Source organism: Dryas octopetala, chromosome 6 (genome assembly GCF_963921425.1).
Source record: "Dryas octopetala chromosome 6, drDryOcto1.1, whole genome shotgun sequence".
In the NCBI taxonomy this organism is placed as follows: Eukaryota; Viridiplantae; Streptophyta; class Magnoliopsida; order Rosales; family Rosaceae; genus Dryas; species Dryas octopetala.
In genome coordinates, this window is record NC_141371.1 from 16,448,998 (window position 1) to 16,465,272 (window position 16,275).

The window sequence follows — 16,275 nt, forward strand, 5'->3', positions numbered from 1 at the left end:
CATTTATTTTATGCTTATTCGTAAAAATACCCCCTAAAACTAACTTTTCTTCTCACTTTGCCCCTTTAAAGTTAATTCTTTCCACTATGCCCCCCGAACTTTACAAATGACTCCCATTAGACAAGTTCCGTCAACTGCATCCATTAGTCCGTTAAAACATCTGACCTGGCGCCTTTCGAACTTTACAAATGACTTCATTAGACAAGTTCCGTCAACTCCATCCATTAGTCCGTTAAAACATCTGACGTGGTGCCTACGTGGATGGATATTTTGGTAATTTACTACCCTAAATGTGAGTGGGATTGACAACACGCCAAATGGGCGCCAAGTTAGACTTTAGTGGGTCCTATTCCCATTTAGCCTAGGGTTAAAACCATTTTCCTTTTTTCAGTCATTTTTCATTTCTCCATCTCAATTATCGATTAAATTTCAAAGGGAGGCTATTTCACCCACTGGTAATCTCTCCATCTTCTTGCATCCAAGTTTCCATCAATGAGCACCATGAGCCACCAAAGCAACATCAGTAGGCAGTGTGCAGTGGGTGCAAGGGAACAACCCATGCTCTGCTACTGTGAAAGAGTAGCCCGATTTGCCACATCTTGGACTAACAAGCATCCAGGGAGGCGATTTCATTGCTGCCCACTGTGCTCGACTGTAAGTATTTGGTCTTGTTTTTTACTTTCGCTGATGTAAATGGTATGGGTTGGGTATAATTATAAGAACAATACTTGGGTCACCCCTTGGAGGTACCTCAAGGTCACTCCACCCTCCCAAATTCTGATTTCGGCAATGGCGGCGCATGATCAGAACCGTTTACTTTTTAGATCACCTATTATAGATCTTCTCTGCAAAAAATAAACTCAATCGGAAATCGTTTGGAATGTCGATTAAATAAAAAAAATCAACGGTTTGGTAAAAAAATCACTCTTTAATTGAAAACCATCTATTTTTTGTATTTAATTAACAACAGTTATATAATCAAACGATTTCTGATTGATTTGATTTTTTGCAGAGATGATCTATAATAGGTGATCTAAAAAGTGAACAGTTCTGATCATATACCGACATTGCCAAAATTAAAATTTGAGAGGGTGGGGTGACCTTGAGGTACCACCAAGGGGGACCCAAGTATTGTTCTAATTATAATGGTGAGTTCAGCGATTTCGTATTTGGTAATTTTTTAACTTTCGTCAATTTCGTGATATGAGGGTCAATGGATGTGGGTTCTTTGAGTGGTTCGATCCCGAAATGTGCAATTGCTCGAATACTATAATACAAGGAATGTTGAGAAGGATTAATGCATTGGAGGGTCAAATTGCAAAGGGATGCCCAAGGGAGAAATATATGTGGTGTGGGTTGATTGTGTCCTGGGGGTTTCCGCTGATGTTATTTTGCTTTGGAGTGGCATTTGTTTTTGTGGAATAAACATAGTTGGGTTCGGTTATGGCAGTAGAATTTTGGATTTGGTTTAGATGCATGTATTAATTTTGTGTTCTTGCATAGTCTGGTGGTAGCAGTAGGGTTTGGGTTTTGGTTTTGTAAAAGACCTACGTGTATAGGTAAAAGAGACTCTGAATATTTTGTAAAAGATCCTGAATATTGGGCATATGTTTGGTTATGAATTTTAGCTATGAATTTTTCAATTACATAAGCATCATGTTTTGTTAAATTATTGAATTTCACCTATGAATTTTAAGGGAGTTGACGAAACTTGTCTAATTAGAGTCATTTGTAAAGTTTGAGGGGCAAGTGGGAAGAATTAACTTTAAAGGGGGCAAAGTGAGAATAAAAGTTAGTTTTAGGGGGTATTTTCGCAAATAAGCCTTTATTTTATTAAAGTTTGCATTCACTCTTTTTTCTATTCGGATTCTTAAAGCCGAATAGTGGCATGCATGCCCACGTAAGGTCGGAAACCTCGCCTCACACACAGTGAAGCGTGTTTTGACTAGACGCTCGGCCCTCCACGTGGCCGAGTATTTTTGTGTCGAAACACTTCTTTGTTCTACTTTTTCTCTATACATTCTTCTTTTGCCTACAATGTAGTAACATGATTGAAATCATTCATTTTCAAGATTACCCTTTAAAGATCATTTTTGTCAAAAATTAACTAAATCAAAATCGTTTAGTTATTTAACTATTATTACATAAATAGACAGTTTCTTATTAGTTAAATACACCGTTTATTTATTTAATAATAAGTAAATAACTCAACAATTTTTGAGTTTTTTTTTTGTCTGAACAATGTTTGAGGCTTTGAGCTTTGATATCATGACGTGATTCAACTGTTTTTTTTTTTTTTTCTTTAAAATAACTTTTTGAAGTAGCACAAGCTTGAAATTCAAGTCCTTATGTCCTTGTACACCCCTCTCAACACGTACCCTGTAAGCACAATTACTTTCTGACGCATGTAAGAGTAGATTTTTTTCTTGGCCAAAAAAAGAGTAAAATTTTGATCTGATGCATTTTGTAGGCAACCTGATGGGATATTGCTAAAGATCATGACATATGCAATTGGAAGGTAAGTCGAACTTTTCCTTAATTCTAATATATGGCTTAGTAAGTCAAACCTGGCTCATTGTTTCGTGCAAAGTTATGGCTTTTATTTTTATTTTTTTTTTGTCAGATATGGCTTTGCTTATTTAGATTGAAAGAGGTTTCATACTATACTAGCTAGAAGCCTAGAATATGATAAGATGAATTTGGTGAATTTTTCCCTACATATATTCACTAATTTTTAAATAATAGTATCTGACATATATGTTTTCTCTGTTATTGTTTTAAAAATCTATTTTCACATAGTTTTTCTTTGCACAAATTCACATTCGGAATTAAAAAATCAATTCCTCATTTGCCTTTTTTGGCGTATACCAACTTTTTTTGGTAACAGAGGGTGTTCTGGGTCAGATTTCGCGGACCAGACTAATTTTTTGAGCTGGTCAAAGACAGGCAATCTACGCCGGGCCTTGGAGATTCACAAGAGATTTTACTTCCCTTGTTGCCTGGCTTCAAAGGTCGAACTGAGACTTGAATTCGGGTGTCTGGGTTTACAGTTACACCAACTTTGATAATTGATATCATGGACTATTACAAAGTTTTCAACATATATGTTACACTAACACATTTGTATTGGAAGACGAATTTTCTATATATGGCTGATTCTCTAACACATCTTAACCATCAATCTAAGTGTTTCATAATTAAGCAAACATGATATTAATTAGTATTTTCTCAAAATAAAAACTATATCAATTAATATACGATGTATAAGTTTTTGTTTGATAAGGTATCCATGTAAAATTTGAAAGACATTTGGAGCATTCAATCTAAAACTAACCGACAAATAAGTGAAGAGGTTCAATTAAATTACCATATAATGCTATAATTTTTCTACATGTAACAACACGAACATAATCAAATACCCATTTTTACTACTAGAAGCCCAACCTAATGCTGCCTCTAGAGTACAGCTACTCGGTTGTAGTTTATTTGGATACATGATTTGCTACCCACCTATAGTGGGTGGGGTACTTGGTTTTAGTTTATAATATTGTTTGAGAGAGAGAGAGAGAGAGAGAGAGAGAGAGAGAGAGAGAGAGAGAGAGAGAGAGAGAGAGAGTAATTGTAGGCTCACGTTCTATTACAAAATCACATTTGACATTTGCAACACAACACATCATACATGATTGCCACCTACAGTCTACTGAGTCATAACAACTATGCATAATTATCACGACTTGCCAAAGGCATAGATTATTACCGGCCAAAATATCATCACTACAAGGTATGAAATATAATTACTAGAATTAATTAATTCGTAGTCTCTTACTTGGGATTAAAAACTCTACAATCTTTCCTAATTTGTCCAGCTTTCCCAACAAGAACGTTGAGACTCCCCATCTTTAACATAGCACTCGTAAAACTTTGACTAAACCTATCACCATTTGATGCAAACCCAGAAACAATCCCGGCCGTAGAGTTATCCAAACCAAGCTCCTGGTCAATCTGTAACACACCTCTCTTTAACTGAACCTGGTTGTAGAACTGGTTATCAAAAACAAAAGATGTGTTTTGGTCCAAAAACGTTTTTGGGTCACTAGGCGTAGAAGCCCCACAGAGCTTGCTCAACTTGGCAACCAAAGTGGGGTCCATGGAAGGGTCAGCAGCCCCTGATCCTTGAAAGTTGGAAAGCCTGTCGTTGAAGAAACTACAGTGTACGACACCAACTGTGTGTGCTCCCAGAAGAGTCACCATGTCGTTTAGAGTCATGCCTTTGGCGGTGAAAGATTGTAGAGCTTGAGACACAGAAAAAGATGGGCCAGGCAAGGAAACTTCGTTTGGATTAGATACAAGCCCGTCGCGGCGGCCGGTCGGAGCAGTATAGTTTGGGCCTCCGGCAAGAACCACGGCGTCTCGGGTTGCAAGGGTTATGATGTCTGCGCAAGACACAGTGGAAGGGCATGCAGCCTCCAGGGCTTTCTTGGCCTCATCAATAAGCTCAAATCCTCTTACTGTCAAGTTTGGTCCTGCAGTTTTCTCAGAGGGTTTCTTCTTCGTGGAATCTATGAGTATGGACGCATCACAACCCTACAATTAATGTACAAAATGAAGTGCATTGATAAGAAAATGTATTTTTGTCCGACAATCTAATATATTATGTTTTCATATCTAATTACATCAATTATTAATTATTTTATAACATGACACTTAATTAAAAGTATGATAATATAACATGTTGGCAAAATAAATGACAAATATATATACGATGCATTAGAAATGAAGGTTATATATGCCTTAATTTGAATATACATATATGATATATGTATAAGAATATATTTTCGATCTTACTCTGACAAAGCAGTCATGGAAATGCATGCGAAGCAAACCCCCAGTTATGGTAGCATCAGTGGAGAATCCTTTTTGCACGACTTGTCGTATAATGGATTCAGCTCGTGGGCAGCTAGCATCGTAGAAACCAACCCGTAGGTCAGCCACCACAACCGGAACAAGAACAACAAAGAAAATGGCTATGAATGAGCTCTTTATCTTCATCACCTCTCTCTCTCTCTCTCTCTCTCTCTCTCTCTCTAGATCTCTTTCTCTGCTAAAGCAGTGGAATTTAAGGACAGTTGAAGGTGATGTTGATGTGTTTTGGCAATGGATAAGAGGATCGGAGCTTGATATATATATATAGTGATTGAGGGAGAGAGATGACAAAGCAAGCATTAGCTGGAGATCGACTGGAAACTGTATGGGTCGAAGCCCATTGTCAACGGCAGCTGGAAAGATATGGAACAAGGTTTTTGAATTTTATTTTGGATTATTCTACCTTTTTTCCGCCTAAGTTGAATCCTGCATGTTTCCTACGTTTAAAGTAAATCGATCTCCTGGCCAAAAAAAAAAAAAGTAAATCGATCTGCTGATGAGTCTGTTCATCATTTTTCCGCACAAGGACAAATGGACAAATATGGCTGCATGATGAAGCTGATTATAATATTAGATATATGCTATCTACCTTCACGTTCATCCCTTCTATCTTTTTCATATCACAATTGTTCAATTTTTAGATTATCATTAAAGATCATTTTTATAAAAAATTAACTAATAAAAAATCATGTTGTTATGTAATTATTATCATACAAAAATTATTTGGTTATGTATATCAAGTTAACACCCTTCTTCAAATGCACTCTCAACTTAAATCTCAACTTAAATGTGAAGAGCAAACAAACAAATATAATTGTGGGATTCATGATTCAAACCCAAAATCTCTTGCAAAAACAGTTCTGATATCATGTTAGATAATTACTGTACACGAAAAATTTAAACTGTTAGAAAATGAGCTAATAATAATTAACAAAGGGTTTAATTATGTAAACGTAAAGCTTGTGTAGTTGTTTAGTTGACACAATAATGGAGAGGTTTCAAGTCCAAATATCCTCTCCCAAAAAAAAAAAAAAAATAAAACTACCCCCGATAAAGCCAATAGACAAACGCCCAAAGTTAAGCACTAAACGACATTCATACGAAAAAATAGAAGCTGGCATCCAAGTTGGTGTTAAAACAACAATGTGACTATATTGGAATCCTATATCTCACATGTTTGTATTGTTGTATATTCCAGGTAAGTTCCATATGACGACAGTCGTATAAGCTAGCTATAGATGATAATGGATGACTAGGATGCTGACCATTATAAATTATAAAATTGGTAAAGTTTGTTGCAAAGAATGCTTGCCGAATTTGGTTCATTATTATTTCTTGTTGACAATGTGAGCTATAGACGTGAGTCGCATGAGCATGCTAATTTTGTAAAGGTAATCTTCAATCATCAAGACAGTGCTCCAAGTGCATGCATCATCATTTATTATACAACACAATTAATTAATTGATTAATTACACTAAGATTCATCCAATTATGGCATTGCTTTCTCATAAAATTATTTTTAATTGATTGATTAGTTAATTAGTCAAGTGTTCGTATGATTAATCATCTGGGCATAACGACAAGTCACACAAGGCTTCACATCATGTCGTTTGGGCCTAGACCCAAAAGCTAAGCCCCCGCTAGGCTCCGGCCTCCTAGGCCTTGACCTTCTAGGCTCCGGCCCCATAGGCTCCGGCCTCCTAAGCTCCGGCCCCATAGGCTCCGGCCTCCTAAGCTCCAGCCTCCTAGGCCCCGACCCGTGTCAACTCACTCGGATCCTCGAGACCGGTGACACGTGGCGCTCCTACAGTGCAAGTCATCACAAGGGACACGTGTCATCACCGGATTGGTTGGCACTCTTCCAAAGGTACTATAAAAGAGGTACCTTCTTATCACAAAAGGAGGACTGAAATCATTATTATACTATTCACTCACTCTGCTCTCAGATCTCTCTGAACACTGACTTGAGCGTCGGAGGAGCTTTGGCCGGCACCACACCGGTGCCCTTCCCGCTCACTTTTGTGTACCTGTGCAGGGTGCTTTGGATATCATTCTCTCTCATTACTCACCAGTCGGACCCAGCTACCCGTTCCTGCCCCACTTCGACGTGTCATCCGCTCAGTAGCGGGTCAACGGGCCTACGTGGTTCGACTCGACGTTGACTGCTCTACCATTTTTGAGCATCAACATCAAGTAAATTAAATAACTGAAAATAATCATAAATTAATTGCTTTATAATTATATATATCTGTACTTGTATATAGTCCGTGACTGTGAGCGTGTTTCATCCTCTCTAGTCTCTGCGACTGTGACACATGCAAGAAGTTCCCAACGCAGCCGTCCAACTTTCGGAAAGAAGATAAAGTAGAAAATCCTTTCACATCTAAACAAATTTTGAGAAAATTATTTTAGAAATCTAAATATATATATGCTTTAGCAGACCGCCTTTTTTGCTTTTTGAGTTGAGTCATCCAAACACAAGGCACATCCGGTTATGATTTTTTTGAGACCGGGACAAAATTTAAAAAGAGGCCTCTTTTTTTTTTTGGCCATGAAAAAAGAGGCCTCTTTATATATGCATACTAGGGGTACGATTTGATCTGTTCGAATTAGTAATGGGGTTTATTATAATTAAAATAAAAATTTTCACATTTTTAATTTTGATATTTTTTTTATTTCGGTAAAGCTTTAAATTAATATCGACCTTCAATTTTCGGCAATATTTTGACAATTATGGTGTTTAATTAATATTTTGTTCATTTTCGATAGATCTTCAATTTATTTCAGTTTATTTATAGTAATACTAATTCTATTCCAATATAAATTACAATTTAATTAAATCTAATGCAAAACCTATAATATATATTTGATGAATATCTATTCAAGAAATTTATAAAACACTTTATGAGAACTTTTACACGTATAAAAAATAATTTTGTGACAATACTACTTAAATATATTACGGAACAAACACTTTTAATTCAAATATATGTAATTTTCCTATTACAACATATATGTAAAATTTGAATAACTTAAATTGTTAATTGTAACACTCGTACTAATACTATATAGTAATATATCATAGTACTAATAATGTATATATAATAATATTAGGATGACGATTTTCATACTTCAAATTTGTACATTTGCATTCATTTCCTTGATTTTATATATGCCTTGATATATATATATATATATATACTTGACAAATGAAGGAAGAAAAAGTGTAAGTGTACATAATAAGAGTGTGAAATTGGACCCTAATATCATATGCATGTTGAATATATATGTATTTGAGTGTATATTAGTACAAATAGTAATATTGTTTTTTTTAAGTACTAATAGTAATATTGGTAGTTTAGTATTAATGAACACTGATCATATGATATAGTTACAAGAGCACTAATATGATATATACCCTTATTAAAACCCAACAATTCTACTTAACACACCCAAACCCAACACCATCACCATCGGCCATCTCCCAACCCCAACGACATCACCACCGAAAATCAGCCCCTGCACCCACCGCCCCTCATCACCACCAGCCAAAGCCTGCGTGCAGGGGATCCCAACTCTCGGCCAAGAGGTAAACAACAGTTAAAACATAAAACAACACTAGTTATGAAATCATGCTGGTGTTGGAATGTTGGAATGAATTTTCATGTTGGTGTTGTTTAACTGGGGATCCCAACTCCTAGCGCCCCCTATAATTGTGCTTCACATGTTGGAATATATGAAGCACGTTCAGTGGTCACTGTATTCGTATTCATATTCATATATGGATCTGTTAATTATTCTCACTGCTACCATAACCTTATTGCACCGTCAAATCACATCGATCTTCGGCCAACCGCCACACCCTTCTCCGTTGAACCTATTAAAAACGCCCAGCCACAACTATATTCTTCTTGTAATTGGTTTTATCAATCATAACTGGTCTGTCATGATTGACAAGAATGACCGCTTTGTCATGCTATATTCAATTGTGTTTGCATGTTAGAATGAATTTTCAATCGTCCTTAACATTAAATTTACATTAGGATAAAATTAAAAATGAACATTTCATTAAATTGTTGGGGTTATTAATAAAAAAATTGAGTCTGAATAGCGGCACCCTATGAGACTAATACAACTTAAATGTATAACCATGTGCATGTTTTAATATAATATATGAAAGCGGTTTTGTTGCGGATAAAAGATTTTGAGGTTAAATACGAACAAATAAAGCTGGCCGTTAGATGCAATGACTGGCTTTGATTTAAAAATAAAACCACAACCCATTTCAAGGAATAACCCGGGTGCAACCCATTTGGTACAGAAGAACCCAACTAAACGTTTGAAGAGAAACCATTGCCCTAGAGATGAACGCCATGGTGATTCGATAGAGGAAGAGATGAACCCTGCCATGGTGATTCAATATATAGAGGAAATGAAGAATTCAAGAAATTAAGGAGCTACTTCATGAACAACCCACTTAATTACTGATTTGGGTTTTTCCATAACTTTCTTGATTCCAAGCAGATTATTCCAGCAGAAAAAATAAAAAATAATAGTTGTAGGCTTCTCGTTCAAATACATAATCACATTTGACATTTGCAACACCTCATACATGATTGCCGCCTACTATGTGTCATAACAACTATGCATAATTATCTTGCCTAAGGTATATTATCACCAAAATATCAATCATCACAACAAATAATGAAATTGAATTCCTAGAATGCTCTTAATTAACTAATTAATTATTATTCTTTGACTTGGAATTAAAAACTCTACAGTCTTTCCTAATTTGGCCAGCCTTTCCAACAAGAACGTCCAGACTCTCCAACTTTAACATAGCACTCGCAAAACTCTGACTGAACCTACCACCATTTGATGCAAACCCAGAAACAATCCCAGCCATAGATTTATCCAAACCAAGCTCCTGGTCAATCTGCAACACACCTCTCTCTAACTGAACCTAGTTGTAGAACTGGTTATAAAAAACAAAAGATGTGTTTTGGTCCAAAAACGTTTTTGGGTCACTAGGCGTAGACGCTCCACAGAGCTTGCTTAACTTGGCAACTAAAGTGGGGTCCATTGAGGGGTCAGCAGCCCCTGATTCTTGAAAGTTGGAAAGCCCGTCGTTCAAGAAACTACAGTGTACGATGATAGAATTAGAGCATCCAACCCAAAACTAATTGGCAATGGGTGGAGAGGCCCAAGACTTATAAGCACATATGCTAACCTCTAGTTTTCCAATGTGGGACATTGCTCCACACGTGTGGCGAGATTTTAAGCCTTACACGTGAACAAATTGTATTGGGTGACGTGGGAGCACGTGTGGCCGTTGGGCCTTACACGCAGATAACCAAGCTCTGATACTATGATAGAATTAGAGCATCCAACCAAAAACCAATTGGCAATGAGTGGAGAGATCTAAGACTTATAAGCACATATGCTAAGCTATAGATTTCCGAAGTGAGACATTGCTCAACATTGCTCCACATTACTCTTAACATACGACACCAACTATGTGTGCTCCCAGAAGAGTCACCATTTCGTTTAGGGATCAGATACAAGGCCATTACGGCGGCCTGTCGGAGCAGCGTAGTTTCGGCCTCCGCCAAGAACGACTGCGTCTCGAGTTGCAAGGTTTATGATGTCTGTGCAAGACACAGTGGAAAGGCATGCAGCCTCTAGGGCTTTCTTGGCCTCATCAAGAAGCTCAAATCCTCTTACTATCAAGTTTGGTTCTGCGGTTTTCTCCGAGGAGTCTATAAGTATGGAGGCATCACAACCCTACAATATACAAAGTGAGGTGCATCAGTTAAAATATTCAATGTTTTGTTCATTTGGCAATTGGCTAAATGATGGGTCAATATTTCAGTTATTTCAGCTATAGCTAGCATTCGATCCAAGTTGGCATCCTTGTTTTACTAATTTCAATTGTTTTGATTTTAGTAATGTATTTTACAATTGTTGTAATTTAAAGACACATTAGTATCTTTTCATTTGAAAGAAAAAAGAAAAAAAAAAAACACATCTTCTCCTTGCATCGTTCTTTCAATGTCAAAACCCTTAATTAAGTTGTTATCTTCCCCTTTGCTAAATATGACGGAGCGCTGGGTTTTTGGGACCTTTATCTATTTAATCAAGCCTGGCAAAACAACCTAGGTTGGAGAATTGTGGAGTTTCTTGATTCTCTTATTTCTCTGTTGGCATGAGTCAACATATAATTGATTGTGTAATTAGTAGTAGAGGAATTCATGGGATTTGGGATTTTTAATGAATGGGTGGCTGTTGGAGAGTGTTCACCTTGTATTCTTATCATATTTGTATATCCTGTAAAAGCTATATATATATACCTCCTTCTGGAGATGAATAAGATATCTGAAAATTTTCTCAAACATTTTAGCATGGTATCAGAGCTGCCTCAGAATACCTCTCCATATCCATAAGAATCAGAGTTTGTTCTCTTTCGTTTGAGTTGTTTTTTCGATCGCTTATACATTTGGTTAACAATTTTTCCATAAAATTGTGGGTGAAATCCTACTGCTTTCGACATCCTACTTCATTTCGTTACAGTACCAAGACATGAAACTTCTTTCTAATTTATTGTAAACTTAGTATTATCAATTAATCCACTGGTTGCATCGTCTTCATTCTCGGATTTGTATCGACGAATTACCTCATACTTTCTTTATCCTCTTCCAAACAATTGTTTTCTAAATATCTAGAGTTCTAGAGCTCCGATCGACGATTTGTTTTTGCTTACACGATCATAGCGACAAGCTTTTTGATTCTAGCAGTGTGAAGGCCTGGTTTTTTTGAAGTTTCTATCGGATTTGAATCTCTAGTTTCCTAGCAAGTACAAGTGGGACCAAGTAAGAAAAAATGGATCAGGCAAGAGACACACTCTGGTAAATAGGTAGGGGAAAGTATCACATCCCAGTTAGTAGATTTCTTACCTATTTTCGTTATATATATAAATATTTTTTTACAAAAAATATGCATTTTTTTGTATGGCATATTTGTGTGGTTTTTTGTTCTATGTGCTATCTTGTACGAATTCAGAGTCTAGGGTCACGTGGTATTGATCTTGAGTTTCGATCACCTAAACCTCATGAGGCGGTAATACGGACGGGTTAGTCGAATGTCCTTCTAGGGAGGCTAACCTAGGCTGTATTACCAGAAATGTTTACTCTCGCTACTGTATCAAGGTGTTTATTTTGTTGATACTGGTAGTTGGCCTATATGTGTTTGGTTGGCAGGTATGTTTCTAAACTTTGTCACGTGATAAGATTTTTCACTGAGAAAGCTGTGTGAGCATGCAAAGGTTTTTACTCACTAGCATTGATTACATTATTTGGCATTATTCCTGTTGTTTCCTCGATTTCTGGTTGTGCATTGTTTTCAACTGTTTTCCTTCAAAATCTATAAATATTTTGGGCCATTATTTTCAAACCTAACTTGGATTTCCTCATAGGGGAAGCGATGAACGTATGTGACTCTTATCCTCTACTGTACTCATGTGAGTGCAAATAATCCAGTTGTTAATGATTTGGACTGAGGTCGTGGGCGTGACATCTGCAACTTGTCAACTCCAGCTTTCCTACTTGGTTTAGATTCTTTCTTTGGATTTGTAGTGGTGTTTCTTCTTCATCCTCATAGGGGACATCCCTCATCAGCTAGCTACCCAAGAGTCTAGTTTGTTGCATCATTTTATTGATTATTGAATCACTCTGGCATGAGTTGGAATATTCTGGCATCTTTGTTTATCTACTGATTTTATACTGTTTATATAGTTTTAGGGTTTAATGTATTCGAAACAAAAAACCCTCTCGGGTTGGCACTTTTTAGTTAAATATATTATGAGGTATTTCCAGTAATTTATTTCGTTGCATTAATTTACTACTATGATTCAACCCGGTACAACTCAAAAGGCTTAACTCGTTTTAAGGAACTTGGGAATATAATGCCTAAGGTAAAGGGTATTATAGTCTCGATAAAAAATTTTTGAACGGGTGCTGCTGTGACATTGCCAGTCTCGAGGCGTCACATTGTCTGCATAAATGGACGGTTTCATCGAAAATATTTGGTTCGTCCATTTATTTGATTAAAGTTAGATAGACAAATGATTTTCGATTTGATTAATTTTTTGCAAAGATGATTTATCAATAGAGATGTAAAAAATGAACGGTTCGGATCGACACAAAACGACTCGTGTGGGCTCCAATAGGGTATACCTCAACATAAATAAATTGAGGTATACCTCAATAGAAGGAGCCTGTATATATATATATATATATTAATTCATGGACTATTACAAAGTTTTCAACATATATTAATCCATCGACTATTACATTAACGGGTACATTTGTGTTGGAACTTGGAAGACGAATTTTACAGCTGATGCATTAGCAAATCCTGATCATCATGTGTTTCATAAGCAAACTATTCTTGTAAATATGACGTATAAGTTTCTGTTTGACAACATATATGGAATTGGGTGTACAGCTCACAGCTGCTAGGTTGTAATGTTATTTTGAGGAGAGGGAGAGAGAGAGAGTAGTTGTAGTTCAGAAAAGATAAAAGATAGTAGTTGCGGGCTTCACGTTCGATTACATAATCACATTTGCAACACAACACCTCATACATGATTGCCACCTACAGTCTCATGAGACATAACAACTATGCATACTTATCATGACTTGCCTAAGCCATATATTGTTACCGGCCAAAATATCATCACTACAAGGAATGAAATTTAATTACTAGAATTAATTGTTGAGATCAAAGTGTTTGTATAATGTACGCAAGAATTGGGAGAATTCAACTTATTAGATTAAACACTTTAGTTGGCCTTAAATAGCCTTACAAGATAACTGAAACAAAGCAAGTTGCAGCCCACGTTCTACAACTCTAATAACGTGGTACATGGCTAAGGAATAGGTCAAAGGAAACAACATGTCCCTAAACAATAGGGATTATTAACAGAGCAGTAACAAACTGCCAAACCAAACTCCAATGACTAACAACTTTAATATTAATTAATAAGTAGTCTTTTACTTGGGATTAAAAACTCTACAGTCTTCCCTAATTTGGCCAGCGTTCCCAACAAGAACGTCGAGACTCCCCAACTTTAACATAGCCCTCGCAAAACTCTGACTGAAGCTACCACCATTTGATGCAAACCCAGAAACAATCCCAGCTGTGGAATTATCCAAACCAAGCTCCTGGTCAATCTGCAACACACCTCTCTTTAACTGAACCTGGTTGTAGAACTGGTTATCAAAAACAAACGATGTGTTTTGGTCCAAAAACGTTTTTGGGTTACTAGGCGTAGATGCCCCACAGATCTTGGTCAACTTGGAAACCAAAGCGGGGTCCATTGAAGGGTCTGCAACCCCTGATCCTTGAAAGTTTGAAAGCCTGTCCTTGAAGAAACTACAGTGTACGACACCAACTGTGTGTGCTCCCAGAAGAGTCACCATGTCGTTTAGAGTCATGCCTTTGGCAGTGAAAAATGGTAGAGCTTGAGACACAGAAAAAGATGGGCGAGGCAAGGAAACTTCGTCGGGATTGGATACAAGCCCATCACGGCGGCCTGTCGGAGCAGCGTAGTTTGGGCCTCCAGCAAGAACCACTGCGTCTCGGGTTGCAAGGGTTATGATATCAGCACAGGACACAGTGCAAGGGCATGCAGCCTCCAGGGCTTTCTTGGCCTCGTCAATGAGCTCAAATCCTCTTACTGTCAACATTGGTCCTGCGGCTTTCTCAGAGGGTTTCTGCTCTGTGGAGTCTATAAGTATGGAGGCATCACAACCCTACAATATACAAAGTGAGGTGCATTGGTTAATATGCAATGTTTTGTTCATTTACCAATTTGCTAAATGATGGGTCTATATTTCAGTTATTCATATATATGTAACTCAATCACTCTATATCTCATTATTTTTAAGTAAGATGCTGACATGCATGTATGTGTGTGACACATTATTTGATCCACAAATTTAAGGACTCTAGCATTCACTAAGATTTGACTTAATTAAAAAAAGAAAGTTACAGAAGTAGATATATATTTTTAAAAACATGTTCCTTCTCTAGGATAATTTAGTATATTATATTGTTATATTATGAATTTAGATCATTCTTCAAATGATCTATTGTTTCAATATATATGTAATACTTGAATGATAGTCTGAAAATTTAAGGCTAAATTTTATTTTTGGTCCTTGTAGTTTGAGTTGGATTTCACTTTGGTGTCTATAGTTTCAATTGTTATGATTTTGGTGCTGCACTTTACAAATCGTTGCAATTTAAGGACACGTTAGCATTTTTATCAATTAATTCGTTAAATTAGTCATTAAATTGCTAACGATATGTAATGTACATGACCAAAATCGAAATGGTTTGTAATGTACATGATCAAAAACACAACAAATTTGATGATTCGATAAACAAAAATGCTAAGATGTTCTTGAATTGCAACCATTTATAAACTACATGACCAAAATCATAATAATTGAAACTACATGGACCAAAGTAAAACTTAACTCAAACTACAAGGACCAAAATGAACTTTGGCCAAAATATAATATACCAGCTAGCTATATAGTGAAATAATATTAATGTACATATATATTAGAAATTAATGAAGGTTGATATATATATATATATATATATGTGTGTGTGTGTTTGAGTGTGTATTTAACAAATAAAATTCTTACTCTGACAAAGCAGTCAAGGAAATGCATGCGAAGGAAACCCCCAGTGATGGTAGCATCAGCGGAGAATCCTTTTTGCACGACTTGTCGTATAATGGATTCAGCTTGTGGGCAGCTAGCTTTGTAGAAATCAACCCGTAGCTCAGCCACTACAAGAGGAACAAGAACAAAGAAAAAGGCTATTAATGAGAATGAGCTCTTTATCTTCATCATCTTTCTCTTACTTTTTTTTTTGTTGTTGGTTTTTCTCTACTAAAGCAGTGGAATTTATGATGGACTAAGAGTTTGAGGACGAGCATATATATAGTGGGAGAGATGATGAGGTGGTAGCAATTATACTAAGCATTATATAGCTGGAGACTGATCGAAGGTGTCAACGGCAGGCCTTTTGAATTATATTTTGGATATATGAATGCATATGTGTATACAAATTAAGTCTATGCTGAGTCTGCTGGATCAGAATTCAGTACTCATCTTTTTTTGCAGGGCAGGGACAAATGGCCGGACATTATGCATGAGAAAAGCCTTTTATAAACGACAACGAAAGCAATACAGTTAAGCACTAAACGTTATTCGATCATCCATTCGGTCCATGTTGCATGTTTTGGGCCGAGTTTTATTTTAGTTTTTATAAAAGAA

At 36.5% G+C, this 16,275-nt stretch overlaps 2 protein-coding genes and 1 pseudogene across 2 annotated transcripts; all 3 read right to left on the reverse strand.

The window, feature by feature from the left end:
• Positions 1-3,822: 3,822 nt before the first annotated feature.
• On the reverse strand, positions 3,823-5,057 carry LOC147282845 (peroxidase 44-like). Its single transcript, XM_086248713.1, has 2 exons — positions 4,846-5,057; positions 3,823-4,584 (listed from the first exon to the last, which is right to left on the reverse strand). Exons 1-2 carry the CDS (start codon positions 5,047-5,049, stop codon positions 3,823-3,825), a joined length of 966 nt encoding a protein of 321 aa, XP_086104839.1. The 5' UTR covers positions 5,050-5,057.
• Positions 5,058-9,665: 4,608 nt separating this feature from the next.
• Positions 9,666-11,474, reverse strand: LOC147282846 (peroxidase 44 pseudogene; annotated as a pseudogene).
• A 2,500-nt stretch (positions 11,475-13,974) lies between these two features.
• LOC147282847 (peroxidase 44-like) lies at positions 13,975-15,849 on the reverse strand. The gene is made up of 2 exons (XM_086249048.1): positions 15,640-15,849; positions 13,975-14,736 (listed from the first exon to the last, which is right to left on the reverse strand). Exons 1-2 carry the CDS (start codon positions 15,847-15,849, stop codon positions 13,975-13,977), a joined length of 972 nt encoding a protein of 323 aa, XP_086105174.1.
• Between the last annotated feature and the right edge of the window lie 426 nt (positions 15,850-16,275).